The sequence below is a fragment of the Mercenaria mercenaria genome, chromosome 10 (assembly GCF_021730395.1).
Source record: "Mercenaria mercenaria strain notata chromosome 10, MADL_Memer_1, whole genome shotgun sequence".
Taxonomy (NCBI): domain Eukaryota; kingdom Metazoa; phylum Mollusca; class Bivalvia; order Venerida; family Veneridae; genus Mercenaria; species Mercenaria mercenaria.
In genome coordinates this window covers 18,737,170-18,751,259 of record NC_069370.1, presented here as the reverse complement: position 1 = coordinate 18,751,259, position 14,090 = coordinate 18,737,170, and the positions used below count along the sequence as shown (strand labels likewise).

The following is a 14,090-nucleotide window of genomic DNA, read 5'->3' as shown; positions in this document are numbered from 1 at the left end:
TTCTTTTGATCGACAGATGTATGATGTGTATATACCTGTGATGTGATGTCTATCTAAAATAATTAAGCTGATTAACTGATTATTATCTACATGTAATTAATTATCTCCTGTCTGAACCTTACCTATTGATATATGCAATAACATGAACAGAGGTTTTATTCGGGTTTATCCATGTTTATAGGCACAAATTAACGGTGTCGATCCCATACCCCACCCACAGCATTCAACTTGCTTGTAATTAAAGAAGAATATTTGGGATATGAATGAGTTAGGACTGTCCAAGCTTGAAGTGTAAGCTTGCAACCAGCCTATCGTGACCGAATTATCTCTTGGTTCTATCTTCACTATCATCTCGGATTACTTCGATACTATCTACTGAATATAAATATCCTTGTTATGGAACAAATAAGCTGCAGAATTCGTTGTATGATATCCAGAAATTTTGTCTCATCATGGCAAGGTTGCTATATGAATTGCGTTAAATTTCATGCATTTATTTGATATTTGGCGACGATAGGGAGGGGAAATTGGTAATAAAATACGTTCTAAACAGGTATCAGTTTGGCGTGTTGAAGATATGCTTTTAATACACATAATAAAATATTAACTGATGCTTAAATAAATTGTAATTTTATACAGAGAGAATTGATATAGGTCAGAATTAAAACTTGCTTAAATATGTTGGCGATATTTTAATTGGTAATTTACATGCATTCTTTGCAAAGTGATGTTAAAAAAATGAAAGATGGTTTTGCCCCCTATGCTTCATGGGTGATCATAGATTTCAGGAATACAAGCTATCTAGAAATTGCGTGCTGGATGAAAGGCCGGTTTTAAGTTTACAATATGAGCTTATAAATTTAAATGAAATACTTTATTAAAAAAGCGTAAAATTCAACAGTAATCTGAAAAACACTGAGAAGTGGTAACAGTTATAACAGTAATAAACTTTGATACCAGTTATTCAGGGAAGACATTCTGTGAAGAATAAAACTGTGTTCCGTGTGGAGACTAGTAAGTTGTCATTTCTTGCGAAGAAAAAAAACTGGTAGGAATTTTTCTGATATAATATATATATATATACATATCTGGCAGCTAATATACAGACAAACATTTTTGTTTTTTGCTGATCTTTAAATTCCATTTCAACCTCAGCATGTATAATAATAGGGCTATTATAAAGTGAGCAAAAATAAATTCGAAAAACAGTTTCGCTTTGAAAAGGATAATTAGACATTGTTTCTAAAACAGGAAATCATAAATAAAAGTCATTCATCGAAATGTCAACACTGTGTTTTGGGCATAGTATTGGTGTCTTTATTGGTAGTTTCTAAATTGTTATCAGCATTCCCCAGATTCGCGTTTAATGAGATTTTCGGAAGAATTTTCCCAGATTTAATTAACCTACTCGGCTGTGAAGACATTTTTCCTTATTTGTAACACATTTGCCTGATGTGATAATACCCTTGGTTTATCATATTTTAAAATAAATAAGCTTTTGTCTGTAGACATAGAGAGAGGCTGTGCTGAAAATTGAGATTGGAGGATATAATGTGGTTAGTGTTATTTTCTAAACAAATTGCAAGAAACAACAGGAATAAAATCTAGATATGTAGAAATAAAAGCTTTTTGATGACTTATATTATTTTATTACACTATGAGGATTAGTCAGGTTTTAGCAAACTTGACGGTCAGACACTTCAGAAAATTGCTTTTTGAGACACCAGAAAAAGCTTAGTTCATGTATTGACAAGGATAAACTGCAAACTAACTCCATGACCTTTATCTATATGCACATACAGCAGTTTCTTCTCTATATTTGTTTCTTGACCACCAGCAGTTCAGTCGTCTTCCTATACGAGTTCCATAGCCACTTTGACTTCCATTTATGCTCTGCATTAATTCTTTGGTCCAGGCCTTGCATCATGGGTTTCCTGGCCACTGAATGAGTTCTGTAATGATTTCCATGGCTATAATTAGTTTCATGGCCTCTTTATACAAGTGTCTTGGTCACTCTGACTTCCACTGCATCTGTGTATTAGTTACCCCGTCACGGCCATACACGGGTTCCTTGACCTCAGTGTGAGTGCAGTTGACTTCCAAGATTGCCGTTAGTTTAATGGTCCCTCTGTATGAGTTTTATCTTGGCTTTATAGTAGTTCTATGGCTATTGCCTAGCATAATGAGTTCAAGGCCATGGCCTCAATTAGAGTTCCAAGGTTGCCTGTAGTTTCATTGCCTCTGTCTGTTTTAGTTCTGTTGCTATTTCTGTAAGAGTTTCACAGACATTGGCAAGCATAAGGAGTTCCATGTTTTAAGATTGATTTCTGTGGCAGACTTTTATGTATTATTCTATGACTTCTGTTATAATGTGGCCTCTTTATAAATTCAGTAACCACCATGTATTTCTTGGCCATGTTACATTCATTTCAAGACTGTTTACTGCTATGTTCTATGAAAACTACTAGTTCCATTGCCAATCTTTGAGTTCAGTGGCCCTGTCATACATATGATAGAATGTGTTTTTAATTTTTGCAGACAAATTCATTTTGTCCCCTAGGTGAAATTAATCACTTATGCAGACAAATTTTATGTTGTTGCTTGAACATTTTTATGTTGCTGCACATTTATTTGCTTTCATATTGACATACAGACAAGCGAAACAGACTAGGTAGATTAATGTTGACACTGTGGACTTCCAATATTCTTGCATCATAGATATAGATGTCAATCTGCAAGTTGCTGGAAAATCGACAAGTATGTGCCAATATATAATGCTTGATGGGCCATTCTGCATAATAGTATAGTATTTTTTTTGCGGTGATTTTTCATCAGATGGGAATACTTGTCTAACATGCCTTAGGCATTTGCAAGTACAACACAACTTCATTTGACAGCAACTCCTGTGAAAGCCAGAGGATTACCATTATCCGAATACCTTTTGAAAAGTGAATCTGGTATATCTTGGTCATCCGTTGTTAGGTTATCCAGTTAGTCAGTGACCCCAGGTTGATAGTGGTAAAGAACAGTTTTAATATCTGCAACATTGCCAGACCAGGTCCACATTCAAAGTTTGCAGACACTGATGCCATGGTTGATGGAGAGAGAATAACTAAAACATGGTTGACCATAGGTTAACCATGCAGGGAATTAATGACCTCAGGTTGGCAGTGGTGTACCATGTTTTTTAACATCTACAACATTTCTAAACCATGCCCACAATCAGCATTTTGCAGACAGTGATGCCATGGCTGATGGAGATAGAGTTCCTAAAACATGGTTAACCACTATGGTCACTCCATAGTTTAATAATGGTCAGATATGGCAATGGTACACCAAGTTCACTTAAGTCTTAATTGGGGTAAAAAATGATATAACAAACACTCGTAAGAGCATAAACATGTTGAGTTGACTTTAAATCAAACTTTTTAGTCTGTTTTTGCCTCTGAAAAAAAAATGACCCAAAATATTCTCGGATGACATAAATAAAAAAGTTAGTGCCACAGTGAGAAACGGCATCAAATTTGTTCAAAAAGATTTATTTGAAAAAATTTCTGCGAGGTATACACACATTTCTTATACAGGTATATGATTTTATGATTCATATTTAAAATAGTGGTAACCATGGTTATATATTGTAATGTTTCTTTTATAGGTTTGGTGTACAAACAAACAGCCGAATACATTTTGATCAAGTGCTTCAATTAGATTTTATGACCATTATATACAATATGTAAATTTCTCATTCTCTTTCATTCAGATATTTACTAGTGGTTAAAAAAAAAACAAGAGATATTGTAGTAAATTTTTCCTTTGAAAGGGGATCTGTATCTACTTTAAAAGGTTTCAGATTGATTTTTTTCAGTATTTAAAAGAGTTATTATTTCAGGGTGGCCAACCCATTGACTTTTTGGTATCATACAGATGGGGGAAAATTGCTTAATTCAGGTAATATTTTTTCCCCAGTAATTTCGTTATTTCTTGGCAGATTTTAACAAAATTAAAAGCATACAAGACAGGAAAATGGGTGCTTTCCTCATCTTAAAGAGTTTGTCAGACATTTTTGATACTTTACTCAAACACTTCGCCCAACTGTTGGAATTTGGGCGAGGTGTTTGAAGACAGTATAAATAAAGTCTTGCAGATGTTTTGTGCCAATGAAAGCATCCATTCTCCTGTCTTCGGCATTTTTTATTTCATTAAAATCAACCAAGTAATAAGGAAATTACAAACAAAAATGTAACACGAATCCAGCAATTTTCCCAGTGCGTCAGTACCGAAAAGTCACGTGGGTTGGCCATCCTGTTTATCGTAAATGTTAAGTTTAAATAAAGTAATTCAGTGCATTCTGGGCATTAATGTAGCTGGTAAACATGTAGCCCTATAGTCTAAAGTGTTAGTCACACAAAGTAGAATTTATTAATTAGATGGGATTTTACTTTAAACAAAATGTTGTTTTTGATAATATATGCAAAACAAACCAGATAATGTTGTTTCGGTCTCAATATTGGTTCTGATGTTCTACCAACTGGGCTACCAGACCACATACATGTTCACATTATGAGTCTAGTCTGAAACATGACATGTATATAAGTGAATTGCATCCTCCATTATCTATCCAACCCCATCCCCCATTTCATTCCAAGTTGTTCAGTCCTTTCTTCCATTATGTTCTATGCCTTTCCTACGCCTTTCCATGAGATAAACCGTTTTCCAGAGTGCTGAAATAGTGTCCTAAAAAGTTAGTCAGCATACTAAAGTGACAATGCTCAACAGTTCTGTGGGGCAAGAAATAAAGTGTTACCCTAATGGTACTGTCTCAATTGACCCTGACTTTCCTTTTAATTCTATAGATTACATGTTATCTGGGCAACGATAACAACACAATAGTAATTAGGCTGGTTAAAGCCTGTCTCATGGCTTTAATTGATTCTGGAGGAACTTTCATTGTCTTTAAGAGTGGCAACTTGAGTGTAGGTTTAAAATAAACTTTTTCCCTTTTTCCTTTGAAAGGCCATTTAACACTTTAATTACTAGATTTATTATCCTTCTTTATTTCCCTTTTTATAGTGGCAATTAATGCTTTTCCTGGTATTTTTTTTTTGAAGATTTGTTGATACACAAATGTGTTGAATTTTTAGATAAGACTAAACAAAACACCTCTGTATGTATTTCAGATAATTTAGATAGTAGTATGAAGTCACAGTAGTGTTTTCTCTGCTATTTTTTGTAGGCCAATACTGTAAAATCATTTAATTTCGTGGGCATGAAATTTCGTGGTTTTGGTCAAAATGGCAATTTCATGGGGATATGAATTCGTGGATTTCAACTTTTGAACATAAAATGAATGGGAATTTTACTTGTTCGTTGGGATTAAATTTAGTGGATTGACTCAACCACGAAATCCACGAAAATTAGTCCCCCATGAATGATAATGATTTCACAGTATGAGTTTTGTCCAAATTCCAAAATTTTGATTGGAATTGGTAAATTTTGTAATAGTTGTGAAATAGATGATGAGTTTCATGTTTTATCACTGCTTATCTGGATGATGCATTGGTTTTTTCCAATTTGGAAGGCATTGGGATTTTCTTGTGTCTGGACATTAAGAATCCTTTAGATTACTTTGAGTTCATAATAAAAGAGGATTTAGTGTCTATTTAAGGTTATAGGATTCCTGAAAGATGTGGTTATATTGGCTGCCTGAAGGACATTGTGAAAATAAAGATGTTGTCTAACAGAATACAATCTGTGGTTATCGATAATTGAAAACTATAAGTTGGAAAACTATCTTTTAACATTTTTGGAATGTGGAATCGTGCGTTAACGGGTACTATAACATGACATTCTTGCTGTCAGTGCAGTAATATGCATGTATCATACTCATAAATTATGCTTAAGGAAAAAAATAGAGAATGCACTTAGACTATATCTCAAAGTTGTTTCTTATGTTCTGTCATTTCAGGGAACTATGTTGTGATGTTAGTTGTTACAAACATACAGATGTGCAGAACAATGGTGGTGGATTTATCATAGCAGATGTGGATAAAACAGTATAATAGTACACAGTGTTGTGTTTGGATATAGAAGTGACTTGATCAGTGTCAGTGTGGTGGAGTAAAGCAAGGAAAAACCATGCGGACAGCTCTACTTCGGGATTTGGTCTGATATTTTGGATATAATATTGTTATACTGTGATATGTGACAGTGATTATGGAGTTAAGATCAGAGATAATTGGACAGCTACTCATCTTTAGTTTCCTTCTAATACTCAGGGGTAAGTAATAGGAGTATATTTTCAGTCTCACTTAACTTATTACCTACTGGGACAGAATAACAGTGTCTTAGTTAATAGTTCTTTCTTTCTAAATCCCATAGAGTATTTTTCCAATAAATGAAAGAAAAACATGAAATTACAATGATAATGAGGCATTAAAAAAGTGTCAACATAAACTGTAACAGTAATTGAAACTTGCCCAGACAAAATGATCTTTATAGTAAAATGATGTCATATGTAAATGTTTGGAATAAAAATTACTTTTTTTTTTTTTGCTCCGAACTATATATTAAAAAAATTTCAGAGATACTCTAAGGGGAACTGGCTTTATACATGAGAACAAAAATAGTTATTTAAGTTCATGTTGCTTAAGGATGTATTTAGTTTGAATTTTCACAATGTCTTTTTACAAATTGAAAATCTATATTAAATTCATAATATTAACATCCCTTCTGTAGGTGCTTACCTGAATATGTACCTGTAGTTTCCTTTGAACTTGAGCCACCTTAGAATTAACTTTTTATTAATTTGTCCGTTCTGGTTGAGGGAGGACCTGATACTGATCCCAGTTGATAGTTCTGGCTGTTTAATCATCATCAAAGGTTGAGTGACCTCGGGGAATTTGATGTTTTATTTCATTGCTACTGACAGTTGTTACTTAGCTTTTAGGGATATTGTTTGTAAGTGATTCTCTCTCCCCAAAGCCTCTTAATTAATTATCATACCTTTGCTAACAATGAAGATGAGTTAAGGTGTTAAAATCTGTATACTTCATTACAATTGTTGTAGAAAAAGGAAATGCATATTTTTAGCTCCCTTGAGCATGAGATGTGTGTCCAACTTCTAGGATCATTAGATTTTTATTGTTCTTCCACACTTTGTGTGTTTATTTTCTATCATCCACATTTTTGTAAGCAAATACTCTTAATGAAAGGTGAACTCAGTGTGCATGGGCGTAATTCGTTAAGTTTAAATAGACAAAATTAGAAAGTATCATTAAGAGTTATGGCCCTTGATTTATTGAAAATGCCATATTTAATCACATTCTTTTATTTCTTCACCAAATCTAAATACACAAGTATAGTTAAACAAAATGTATTACTGTTTGACCTTAATTTCTTGAAGTTTGATGATATGTCAGATCAGTTGAGTGTGGCCAGAGTTATGGCCCTTGATTTATAAAGAAAAAAGCACCATGTGTATGCTTTTCAAGTTTGATAATGAACCAGAACAAACCAGAAAGAATGATTAAATTACACATTTTGTATTGACACAAAGTCAGATATACATATAAGATCACATTGACATTGTCAAAAGACAGGAAAGTGTGCAGAGACTGATTCTGGAATCCTGTACCCAAAAATAACTATTACCATGCTGTTTGGACAGAGCTTCTGTGCTTTAAATTTGCCAATAATCATGTCTTTTCAAATTATGAAATAAGTCCATTACATAACACTTAGTAACATTCTCAGTATAACTTTAACTGAAGTGATTAGAAAAAACAACCTTGATTCAAACCCATTTCGGTACAGAAATATTAAATATTACTTCGGTATCAATAAATAACATGTTCATTTATTGGCTCGAACATGTGATGTTGAACATATGTTGCAATAAATTAGAGAAAATTGGCTATTAGCAGTGAAATAAAAGCAAAGTGTTGTTGGTTCACTCTCAGTTTTTATGACTCTTGCCAAAAAAAGTACAGAAAATAGCTTCTGAAGAGTGAAGTAACTTGAATTGTCATCAGTAATAGATTATTATTATTACTTTATTAGTAGTGTAAGTTTGGTGTTGAGAAAAAAATTTGTTTCTTTCCGCATGACTCTTTTCCGGCCCCTCAAAAAGTCATTATTTTCATCCATAATAATTCATTTCCCCCAGTATGTTTTATCCCTTGTCAAGTGAAGATTCCCACCCCCCTCCCACCTTCATTTTGTGATTTATGTGTTTGGTGAATGTTGGGAATGTTATAAATTTTGCAGAAAAAAGGGTTGACATATTATTTTTACAGTACATTCAAGTAAACTATAAAATACTAGTCTCAGATATACTTTTTCATTCATCTACCTAAATACACTACAAAAGGTACCTATCCCCTTTGCCCTAAAGTATAAATGACTGCAAAATAGGCAGGTAGGAAAGTGTTTTTTATCCAAAATTTTAAACAAAAAAAGTAAGAAGACTGTATTAATATTTTTTTGTGTGCGTATATTGTTTGAGTGGAAACATCATAAAAATGTTAAGGACTTCCAGAAAAAAAATGAAATTAAAATTGTAAGAGTTTCTTTGAAACATCTGCAAGAATTTTGTTCCAAATGTCTAGCTATCAATTTCGGCAGTGTGTTACATTTCAGCAACCTGTATTACAGATACAAACAATTTGAAAAATGTAAATACATGCAGTATGATGATTAAAGGGATATGCTTACAGATTTAATGCTGAGAATTTTCTAAATTTAAAAAGTATTGCCATCTTGTTGTTTTAAGTAAAAAAAAAAATTCCAGCAAATTCTAGGTAATATTTATTTATAAAAACACTTAAACTGTATTGATTCTTGTTAGCACCATCCCCCACCCACCTGGAGCACTATAGAGGGGGAGTCCTTATTCAAACCCTTTACGTAATTAAGTTTTTTTATGTAGGGTAGTACATTTTTGTACTTTTGGAAATTCTGATTTTGCATAGCGCCATTTTGATATTTATCTTTAAAATTGAAATCTTGTTATATTCTCTGTTACGAAAATTTCAAAAGTGAATAATGTAGAGGGGGCGTGCTTAGGCGTAAAAAAAAAATTGTTTGTTTCCGGTATCCCGACCTAACCTAAATTTTTGGCCTTACCCTAAATGTTTTTATGGCCTTGGAGAATATTTTTTTAAACTTTTTAACAAAAGATGCAAAACTGCACTTTTTATGCTTAAACATGACCAGTGTGTTAGAAATCACTTACGATCTCTAAAGGCATAACCCCCGTTATTTTAATCATTTCTTGACCAAAACATAATTTCCGAAAGTTCCCTTTTAATAAAAAAAATTCCAAAAAAAAAATTTTCCGACCTCCCTACCTAATTTTTGAGCATGTTTCCGAAACAAAAAATTTTTTTTTTGGGCCTTATAAGAATCAATAGCTCAATATTAAGCAAGGTTGTAGTTTAGAAATACTGTAAAGAATGTCAGAATCACAGATGAATGCTTTATTAACAAAAAAACTAAGAATTTAAATCATTAAAAAATTTAAAAGCAGGCGTTTTTCTTCATAAATTTCTTGACAGTTATTACATAATCTATCAGGATTTTTATGAAATTTGATATATACAATCTTTAAGTGTTGAGATAAGAAAATTTTATTTCATCAGAAGTTTAGACCTTCCTGAATCTGTGATGAAGGAACATTTATAAGAAACTGTTGTCTGCCCATCACCCCTTTCAGTTTCTTATGTTTCTGCATATTGTCTCATAGTATCCTGTCCCTAAAACCCCACTCCAACCCCACCCTCACCTTGTTAACTCTTGTTCTAATTTCTTGCATTTCTTGAAATTAAAAATAATGGAGGCTCTTTATTTCTTTAAATCCCAACTCACCCTTCCCCCCAAAATTTTTGTTTAATTCCCCCCCTGCTCCTTTAATTCTGCATTAAATGAATGAAAGCTCTGTTTTCTTTATCCCCAACCCACCCTTTTTCCCTCCATAGTTTTTGTTAGTTTCTTCTAATGTTTCTTGATATTGTCCTTCATATCCCGTCACCCACTCTTGCTAACATTCCAGCCTCCCACCCCCACCCCAGTTAGTTTCTGTTACTTAACCTTTAGCCTCTGCTTTTGTGACCAGTGCAGACCAAGATCATCATGGTCTGCACTGTTCGCTATTCAGGCAAAAAATTTTCAGTAAACACACCTTCGAATAATAAATGGTATAGCCCAAATTGAATGATGGACCAGTCCATTTTAGAAATTTAGCTTGGTAAGAGTCAAGTATCTTGGGATGATGCTTTATATTTTTACTTTCTCTTTATTATGTTTCTCACTCCACCAAACATTCCACACTCAGAAATAACCAACCCCAGTTTCAGAATGAGCTTGTTATATCCTGTTACCTTGGTCATAAACTTCATGATAACAACTAATGATCAGGTTACATTATCATTACCTGTGCCTTAATTAGGCAGAAAACCTTGCCACCTCTAATGACAAGAAATTAGGGCTAAGTTAATGCTTGGATTAAGTAGAGTTAATAAGGTCTGAAAATGTACTTTAGTTTTTTGTTGTTTCTTTAATGGCCAGGCAAATTTTGATGTTTCTGACTTGTGAGGTGTCATGATAAAATAGGCCATGATTTTTTTTTCTTGCATAATTTAATTTAGTTCTTTCAGAGATATATAGAGTACAATCATGCAGTGGACATTTTTGGAAGATTCTGCAGTCTTTAATTGTACATGTAATACTCAACTGAAAAAAATGTGTTTTGCATCAAAATTTCATCCAGAACCAGTTAAACCTTTTTTCTTGTTGCTTAAATATTTATATGAAGGTATCAGCACATATAATTATGAAAAAAAATCTCAAATACAGATATTTGACTCTAAAATTAGAGAATTAATGTTACAGACAATGGTTTTACTCCTGAAACCAGTGGTCTTTGGTTTAAATCCTGTTTTCTTCAAGTTTGGAAGCAAACTAAGGCAGTAGGTTCTAGGATCAATAGAAAGCAAATAGGTTCAAAGCTAATGAAAAATTACCTTATGGGCCTTTGTGTTAGGCTATATGAACGGCCATTATTAGGCTATTAGGAGCTGATTATACATGTGGAGTAAGAGTGGTGCCAATGGTCTGTGATAAAGGAGGCAATGAGGCGTGATAATTATCAGGGTATGGGATACTGATCAGGGTATTTAAGATAATGGGGTGTATTGAAGTGAAGATAACCAGCTAATGTGGAAGATGTTAATCAGCAGACACTGCAGCTGTCCAGCCTCGTCTACAGGTCAGTTAGGCTAATTGGTTCTCCAGCCTAGGTTGGGTATGGATAGTTTCTGATGTTTTTGTGGTAATTACCTCCCTTTGTAAACTGGCCACCAAAAAAAATTAACTGTTTTTCAGAAAGTTTATGGCTAATTGGTTCTTAAACAATTAGTGAATTTGGTGTCCTTGCTTCAGCTAGGTAATGGATCAGGATAGTTTCTGATGTTTTGTGATAATTACCTCCCTTGTTAAAAAAAAAAAGAAAAAGAAAAACAGCAGATCTATACAAAAACCAGAAGTTTGTGGAATTTTAAGAGAAAAGTTTTATTTTCATTCAAAAGTTACTGCTTATTTTCAAGAATTCTTTTATTTTTATTTGCATCAGACTTCTGAGAAATTAGGAATGACTTAAAACGTTCTGGGTTAATAGTTTCAGCCCTGTTTGATAGCCCAGATGCTGCGAAATTTTGCTTAGATGATAATTGAAAATTTACAAAAAAAGTTATCTCCCTATGTGAAATGTTAAAAAAACTCATGTCAGAAGTCTCTTCCATGTTAAATCCATTCACAAATCATAACGTGATTCCTATTTACAAAAATTATGGAGTTTTAGGAGAATAACTATCCCAAAAGAATTAAATGTATTAGTTATTTTGGAAAGACAAAGATTTTCGAATAGTGTCAATTATCAAAAGAATATTTAAAAGATATGTTCAACTGATGTGTAAATTGCAATATTTTATCATGAGCAAATAATTTTATGATGTTAAAATTGAAGATTACAGAGAAGCAGATATTGACAAAACACTGGGGTGGGAGTATAATTTACATCCATTTTGCATTTAAAGCTGTTCATGTTTGATTCCCTCCTAATAAAAGTCAAGTGAAATTGGGTGCTGTCATGCAAGCCCATGAATTCTGATTCCAGATTAATGAAATCTAGTCTCCACATTTTTGTACACTGATTCATGGGTGTTTCAGATAGCAAGGCCAAAAGGCTCAAGTAAATTGTCCTTTTGTTTCTATCTTTTTGTCATGTGTTGGGAAGGGTTTAAAGTTTTTGGCTGAGTTTGTTCCATGCCATGGTAAGCAGAATCTTAATCTTAGTCTGCTGAATTTCTAAAATGGATTGGTCCATCATTCAATTTGGGCAATACCATTTATTATTCCAAAGGATGTTCACTGAAAATTTACTGATTGAATAGCGAACAGTGCAGACCATGATCTGCACGGATGTGCAGGCTGATCTTGGTCTGCACTGGTTGCAAAGGCAGAATCACTTGCTGCCAGCAGTCTAAAGGGGATCACGTTCTTTCTTTGAGCACATACAGTTTAACGTCTATATGCCAGTATGACTGGATGACCAGTATCATGAGTATGCATAACAGCATTACTTAGTGTGGAAAGTTGTTTATAATCCTTAATTTCTGCTACAAGTATAGCAGTTGTTAGTCTTAGTCATATGGTGTGAACAGATCCTGGAATATTTGAATATTTTGTAAACTGCCCTATAATCAAAGAAACAATAATCTAAGAATTTGTGAATAGTGGCCTTACTGTCCTGTTTCAAAGTGCTCTATTTCAATAAATTGTTGAAGCTAATGGATGAGTTGACATTGCTAAAAGCTGATTTAGAACATTTAAATGAGATTTAAGGCAAATAACAAAATCATGACAGAGAGGTATTAGCAGTTAATTTAATTTCAGTAATGAGCCATGCTGATGTTATTGGATTAATTTAAGACAAAGGGGAGGGGGGTTTACCCATCCATCACTAAAGGAGACTTTGAAACGAAATAGACCAATTTTAAGTTTATAAATCACTCACTGACTCAGCAAGTTTCTCTTAAGGAATGACAGCAGAAAGTAACTGCCATTTACAGAATTTCCCTAATTTTGTTTTCAGTCTATTATACTTCACTTAATTGTGAAGCTGCATGTTCAAAACACTGAAATAAGTCTATAATATGATTATGCTTCACTTAATTGTGAAACTTCATATTATCATAATGCATTAGCCTCGTTTCATTGTGAAGCTTTATAGTTATATTTCATTTTATGTGAAGCTTAATTTCACTTATAATTAATATCCTTGCTTAATGTGAAATTAAAATTTTACCACAGCACATAATCTATGTATTCACAAATGTTAAGTTTTTATATTCACATAGTCTGTTACTTTATTATTTACTTGTGAAGCTTAATATGTTCCTAACAGCATTAAGTTTGTTTTACTTCATTTTATTGTGAAGCAATATGTTTACAACAGTATTACATGTGCAGCAAAGTGCCATGCGCTAATTTTCTGAGTGTTCTTACTCATTATTGGTGTGATGCAAGAGAGAACTATATTTAGGTGCTAGGCACTGCGGCTGTGAAGATAAAAGTTTGAAACCCAAGTCTAGCTGAAATAATTCATCAAATCAATGTGGTCTATCTAACAAGGCATTTCAAGTGAATTGGGAATTTTGAAAAAAAAAATACATGTTGAAATTGTAACAAAATATGTTTTATGATCAGCTATAAAGTATTAACTGATGGTTGGCGGGCCGGAGTAATAGGGGTGGGTCCTGACCCCAAGGGTCTGTTTGTTTCAAACTACCATAGGTATTAAACATAATTAGCCAAACTGTTGCAGCAAATGCTTGAGGCAAGTTACGAACATTTGAGAATTTTCCTTGCATCCAAGTCAGATGGATAATGTTAACAAAGTTATGTAGTATAGCTCCTTTTCTGAAAATGCTTATTACATAATAATAGTCTGCGGATATTCCCTAGTTTGTTTTGTGGGTATAACAGACATTCTGTCTAGAAGTTGTCTTTGCCTCAGCAAGTTCTGAAAATTGGAA

The 14,090-nt window shown here is 33.3% G+C and overlaps 1 protein-coding gene across 3 annotated transcripts in view; it reads left to right on the top strand.

Moving 5' to 3' along the window:
* The window catches only part of LOC123559742 (synaptogenesis protein syg-2-like), a 131,425-nt gene that overhangs the window by 35,873 nt on the left and 81,462 nt on the right, over positions 1-14,090 (top strand). For all 3 annotated transcript variants that reach the window (XM_045351798.2, XM_053552400.1, XM_053552401.1), the window contains one exon: positions 5,966-6,277. In XM_045351798.2, coding sequence (XP_045207733.2) covers positions 6,214-6,277 — 64 coding nt within the window. In that variant the 5' untranslated portion in view covers positions 5,966-6,213. The remainder of the gene's footprint in view (positions 1-5,965; positions 6,278-14,090) is intronic.